At 37.6% G+C, this 6841-nt stretch overlaps 1 protein-coding gene across 5 annotated transcripts in view; it reads right to left on the bottom strand.

Moving 5' to 3' along the window:
• LOC106526195 (target of Nesh-SH3) overlaps window positions 1-6841 on the bottom strand; it is a 69474-nt gene that overhangs the window by 44284 nt on the left and 18349 nt on the right. For all 5 annotated transcript variants that reach the window (XM_014020722.1, XM_014020721.1, XM_014020724.1 and 2 more), the window contains exon 2: window positions 2595-2774. In XM_014020722.1, coding sequence (XP_013876176.1) covers window positions 2595-2774 — 180 coding nt within the window. The remainder of the gene's footprint in view (window positions 1-2594; window positions 2775-6841) is intronic.

Below are 6841 nucleotides of genomic sequence, written 5' to 3'. Positions count from 1 at the left end.
CAGTAGAAGTTACTTAATATATTCTTGTTTATGTGCCGTCCAGAAAAAGTACTTAAATATTACTGGTAAAATAATATTAGCATTTACTTTTTTGTACATTAATATTGATATATAATATAATGTGTATTGCTTATTTAGTAAATTCTAGTAGTTTAGAGATTTTGATATTTTTTTGTAAAATTTAAAAGAATAATTAAATAAATGTTACTACACCCAAAAGTTTGTTTTTTCAGTGCATGCAGAGAAACTTTAATCTTTGAGTGTAAATCGCTCTGCTGCTGGTTAATGAGACAATACTCATTCACATGTCTATGATCAGAGTCACAAATTTCTATAAAATTACATGAAACTTTGTTTAAATCAACAATAAGTGATTTAATACAGTATTTTTATAGCTGATGTTTACCAGAGTCTGACACTCGTCCTGTTGGGGCTCAAAGTAGCAGAAACACGCGAGGAATGCTGAACTGTGTCGGTGGAAATACGCAGCTATAGTGACGATGTCCTGGCGGGGTATTGTGTCCCTCACAGATGGACAGATGGGAACCATTATAGACAAAGGTTTTTCTGTTTAAAAGACAACAGTTTGGACACATGAAACGGCTCACGGCTTCTGATTTCCATCCAAATCAAACAGCTCCTGCTTTTCTTCTTCATCTTGTGTTAGTCCAGACTGACAGCTTTCCATGATTTCATTTTATTATTATCCAGATTTGGTTTTGGCCACATACACATCTCCTTCTGCAGGTTCTTTTTTTTAATCTTTTAGTCTTCAGCTATGAATTTATGATCAGACAGAGTTAATCTGAACACACCGTCCCATATATACGGAGTTTCAATCAATAATCCAGACCAGAAATGTTGGCTCTGATTTATTTACAGCAAGAGCATATTCTCTGTTTTTTTGTGTAATAATTCAAACTCTGCATGTTTTAAGAAGTTATGAAGCCTTTCTTTCCCACTAAAGTCCAATAAAATCATGGTTTCCCCTCAGAGGAAACAGCAGAGTGTCCCTGAAGCCACATCTGTGTCTCATGTGGTTAAAAACATCGAAAGCCCAGAAACCACCGACAGCGGGGGATTTAAAGAGTCAACACTGCGGCGGTGATGGATGATACTCGGCTGACGAAAGAAACGCAGCAAAAAGTCTTTAAAACCCATCCTTTACTTCACAGGTGGACACGAGACATTGAGGGAAATGTCTCCCAGTGGACGTCCTCCTGAAAACCAACTGTTCAGATGAGATTATAATTCGTCACCTGGGACTCGTTTATCTGCGGAGAGGAAACCTTACGCAGACATCCGATTATCCCAGCAGCACCTGAACGTGTCTGACACAGAGTCTGGATTCATTCTGAATTATTGCGACGTGCTAACAAAGCTAGAAAGTAAAAGTCATGGCTGCCAGTTGGGGAGCCAGCCAGGCCACCCACAAACACCACGTAATGACCCCATAACAACCCTGCTTTGCCCCTCCAACCACGCTTAATCAGGTGGGGGGTCAGGAGGACCCCACCACCACACCAAACATGAGTGGGGTCATATGGACCCCACAAAGACAGCGCGAGGGTTTGTTTGGATTCTTGCTAATTTATCTGATCTGTGTTTGATTATTTTGCCTCTGGGTTTTTAGTGTTTAAATGTATTTTTTTTCTACAACTAAAAACAGATCCGTACAAAATATTTTAAGAACAATTTCAACCGATGAAGTTTGTCCATTTTTTATAAGAGGAGAATGGGAAAAATATTTAAAAAAAAACAAATGCCTGCCAGATATGAAAGAAATTACACCATTTTAGTTTTTTCAAACATACTTTAAAGATCAAAAAATCCTTATATAAACGCATAATACCAGTTAACTTTATGACAACATTTAAAGCAAAGATCTTGTACAATGAGACTCTCAGCTAAAACACACCAAATTATTGTTCACCATCTAAAAAACTAACTAAATCAGAGGGTTTTTTATGTTTTCAGAGGTTGATTAGCTGTGGAATCAAACTGACACCAAAACCTAGCAGAGGAACATCCAATCCACCCTGTGGTTCATCAGATATTTTGCTAACAGACACAAAAACAAACAGGCTATTACATTATTGCATGCCTGTTGCTAGCGGACAATAATCTGTTTCAGCAAATATAAGGAAATTAAAGTGGTATCACTCAGATGGGTCTGAAACTGATCGGTTTTGTTGTTTCAAGAAACAAAGTTTATCTTTTTAATCAAAAATAGAATCAAATCAATTTTCACAATTTTCAGGACTTACAGGAAAGTTCAAAAATAGTCTTAAAAAACATGAAGACCAACATAATATCCTCAGAACCTCACAGGAAACCCACATCCTGCTGTTCGAAGAGAACCTGATCCAGGATTCAGGTCTGGATCTAATAATCCCCCTCACTCGGGGGTTTCACTTTTCATCAAAATAGGATCTGAGTTTTTGGCAGCGGTTCTAAAAAAAGGATCAGAACCACCTGCTGCTGGTTCTGTGAGACTCAGAACGTCTCGTGTTCTGCTTTGTTTCCCACGATGGAGAAGTCTGGACATTAGCAAAGACTTTCCTGTTCCCATGAGGTTCTGTAGAACTTCTTACCCAGCTCGGTCTGGTACGGCTGTCCGTTCTCAGGCAGCTGGATGAACTGTTTGGAGAACATGCTGCTGCCGTATCCCAGGATGTAGCCCTCCAGCTTTACGTCTGAACTCGGGCGCACAAACTTCATGACGATGGTGTCGCCGGTGGCGTTGATCCGAACCTTCATGTTCAGACGACCAGCTGAAAAAAAAAAACAGGAAAGAAATCAACAGGAGGAAAGATGTAAACCAGAGGTCATCAAACATGTTCTCCGTGACCCTCCATCCTGCGTGTTTTAGCTGTTTCCCTGCTTTGACTTTAAATAATCAGAATGTCTTCAAGACTGTCAATCACTCAGTCATTTTAGTCAAGTGTGTTGAAGCAGAAAAACATTTAAACATGTCACGAGGATCAGGGTTGACCTCATATACAGCAGGTAAAATAAGTATTGAACACGTCACCATTTTTCTCAGTAAATATATTACTAGAGGTGCTAATGACATGAAATTTTCACCAGATGTTGGTAACAACCCAAGTGATCCATACATACAAAGAAATCAAACCATAAATGTCTAGAAATGAAGTTACTTGTAATAATGTGGAATGGCACAAGGAAAAAGTATTGAACACACTTACTGAAATTTATCTAATACTTTGTACAAAAGCCTTTGTTGTCAATGACAGCTTCAAGACGCCTCCTGTATGGAGAAACTAGTGGCATGCATTGCTCAGGTGTGATTTTTGGCCCATTCTTCCACACAAACAGTCTTCAAATCTTGAAGGTTTCATGGACCTCTTCTATGAACTCTGATCTTTAGTTCTTTCCATAGATTTTCTGTTGGATTCAGGTCAGGTGATTGGCTGGGCCATTCCAGCAGCTTTAGTTTCTTTCTCTGAAACCAACTGAGAGTTTCCTTGGCTTTGTGTTTGGGCTCATTGTCTTGCTGAAATGTCCAGCCACGTTTCATCTTCATCATCCTGGTAGATGGAAGCAGATTTTTATCAAGAATGTCTCTGTACATTTTTCCACTCATCCTTCCTTCAATTATTTGAAGTTTGCCAGTACCACATGCTGAAAAACAGCCCCACACCATGATGTTCCCACCTCCAAACTTCACTGTTGGTATGGTGTTTTTGGGCTGATGTGCAGTGCCATTTGACCTCCAAACATGATGTGTATTCTGGCATCCAAACAGTTCAATGTTGGTCTCATCTGACCAGACTATATTCTCCCAGTATTACACAAGCTTGTTTAAATGTTGTGCAGCAAACTTTAAAGGAGCTTCAACATGCTGTTTCTTCAGCAGTGGAGTCTTGCGTGGTGAGCGTGCATACAGGCCATGGTGGTTCAGTGCATTACTTATTATTTTCTTTGAAACAATCGTACCTGCTAATTCCAGGTCTTTCTGAAGCTCTCCACAAGTGGTCCTTGGCTCTTGGACAACTCTTCTGATAATTCTTTTCACTCCTCTGTCAGAAATCTTGTGAGGAGCACCTGGTCGTGGTCGGTTTATGGTGAAATAATGTTCTTTCCACTTCTGAATTATGGCCCCAACAGTGCTCACTGGAACCTTCAGAAGTTTAGACATTCTTCTGTAACCGATGCCATCATTATGCTTTGCAACAATAAGGTTGTGAAGGTCTTGAGAGAGCTCTTTACTTTTACCCATCATCAGATGGTTCTTGTGTGATACCTGGCCATCATTTGGGACTGAACCAGCTGATATTGACTTGCACTGGCAAGGGGTTGGCTTGCTTTCTAATTACTGAGAGAGTTCAGCTGGTGTCTTGCCTTTCCATGCCTTTTTACACCTCCCTTTCTTCATGTTTTCAATACTTTTTCCCTGTGCCATTCCACATTATTACAAATAACTTAATTTCTGGACATTTATGGTTTGATTTCTTTGTATTTATGGATCACTTGGGTTGTTACCGACATCTGGTGAAAATTTCATGTCATTAGCACCTCTAGTAATATATTTACTGAGAAAAATGGTGACGTGTTCAATACTTATTTTACCCGCTGTATAGTTTTACTGAAGATTGTAAAAATGAGTTATTTCAGTTAAAACAAGCTGAATGAGCAGAACACTATTTAAAAACTTAATGCAGAAAAAATAACAGCTAAAACCAGCTAAATATTAGCTTAATGCAGCAGAATAGTATTAAAGAACATTAAAATGTATCAGTTACACAAAGTTGCTGAAAGCAGTAGAACAACAGCCTAAACTTAAGAGCAGCAGATCAATAGCCAAATATAGCAAAAATGTAGCTAAAATTTGCTAAACTATAGCTAAAAGATAAAATAATCGAACGGTAACTAAAAGTTAAATGTATCAAACACATCTTAAAGCTAACAGTAGCAGAATAAGCTAAAAGCTAAAAATAAAATAAGGCTAGCTCTATATTTAAAACACGAAAACAACAAATCCAATAGCTAAGGATAACTTTTTAAAGAATAGAAGAGACCTTGATATACTATTTTAAAAATAAAGGTAAGTACTATGAAAACTATAGTTATAAAAACCAAAAGTCAAAGCACCCATCTCCTGCATGAGCTGAATGTGCTAAAATAGTAATGACTCAATTAGCACAAAGTCCACAGAAGTAGTTTGATTAGTGAAACTTCTAGAAGAAATAAAGAACTACAGAAGCAAAGCAAGACTTTCAGCTGAAATAGACAGAAAATAAAGCTTGTGGGATTAAAAACGATTACTTTCAAAGTTTAACATTGTTCTGTGAAGAATGGAGCAGATGTCTGATTTAAAACCTGGACAATCAGCAAATTAATCCAAACTTTTCCTCTGTGGAGCTCAAACCTGATGCCTGTACAACTTTAACAAGGACAAAATGTCACAGTCTGTCTCAGGAAACGTAAAGATTGGACTTTTCCAGAACTGAGCAGTCTCAAAGAGAAAATTTGGGATTTAGTTTGATGGCATTAAAAAAAAAAGAAAACGTGTATTTGTTTGGAACCAGAACAGAACTTGGAGCTGATGTTTGTCGTGGTTAGAGTCTCTTTTTGTTTCTGTCTGCAGCTCTTTCATGTGGCTTCAGTCTGAGCTGCAAAGTGTCGCGGGGGAAAAGAGAAGCAATCCATGAAACAAGTTCCTCGTGTTTCCACATGTTTTAATGTGAAAGTTAGAAAACAGAAGAAACCAACAATCCTTTAAAGCTCCTTTCAGTGAATGGAGAAAAATAAGCAGCAGAAGGAACTAAAATGCTGACATGAGAAGAGTTTATGACCTCGTTTGAGACGTCTGAGGTTTTATTTTTGAGACAAACAAGTTAAAATGTTCTTGTTGTAAATATTGTTGATGTTCCTGATGTTATAAATGTTTTATTTTATTTTTTTTGTCCTTTTTTGGCATGTTTGTTTCATCAGTGTGGGAAAACTTATCTTGCTGTTATTTGGAGTCTCATTTTTGAGTAATGTTCAGGCAGCTTAATCCAATAGCTTATTTGTTCCTATAGCTTGTGCCTTCTTTTATCTTGTTTGTGCCCATAGTTTATTTGTTGTTATAGCTTGTTTGTTTGTTTGTTTATTCCTTAGCTTGTTTGTTCGTTCCTAAAGCGTTTTTGTTCCTATATCTTGTTTGTTTCTATAGCTCATCCTGCATCTTCTTTCAGCTGGCTTTGATTTTATGCTGCCTGGCCAAAAAAAAAAAAAAAAAAAAATCCCCACCTGGATCTAAGGTCTATGATGTGGGGTTGCTGCAGTTGGTCAGGTCTAGGTTCAGCAACAGTTTGTGTTCAAAGTACACAGTAAAAAACAAAGTGTAATTTTAACACACACAGAGTTGAATTTAACTCTGTTTCATATAACATTTGGTCTCACTCAAAATTAGTGTAAACTGTACTCTATAGCCAGTGTAAACCTTTCAGAGTTAATTTTACTCATTTTAGTGTCAAAATCAAGAATGAATCGAGTAAAAGTATTTAACACTATAGCTCGTTAACACTCTATGGTAGTGTTTCCCAAGGTTGGGGTCGGGACCCAAAGTGGGGTCCCAAAACATCAAGGTGGGGTCCTGAAATTTTTTTCTGAATTAATCACATTTTTTCCTTAGTTGTTACAAAGGAGTGAGGTTAGTATAATTAAAATGGATAAATGTAGTATAAAAAATATTGTTACTATGCCCTTGTTTAGTTGACCTGATGCAATTGTTTACCATCCAAAAAAAAGTTGTTGGCACAGGTCTCTGCTACTGTTATTTTGTGGGTCAAAAGCTGAAAAGTTTGGGAACCACTGCACTTTGGTTCCCAAA

The sequence above is a fragment of the Austrofundulus limnaeus genome, unplaced genomic scaffold (assembly GCF_001266775.1).
Source record: "Austrofundulus limnaeus strain Quisiro unplaced genomic scaffold, Austrofundulus_limnaeus-1.0 Scaffold264, whole genome shotgun sequence".
NCBI classification, from domain to species: domain Eukaryota; kingdom Metazoa; phylum Chordata; class Actinopteri; order Cyprinodontiformes; family Rivulidae; genus Austrofundulus; species Austrofundulus limnaeus.
The sequence above is the reverse complement of the archived record's forward strand: the minus strand, read 5'-3'. Positions and strand labels throughout refer to the sequence as shown.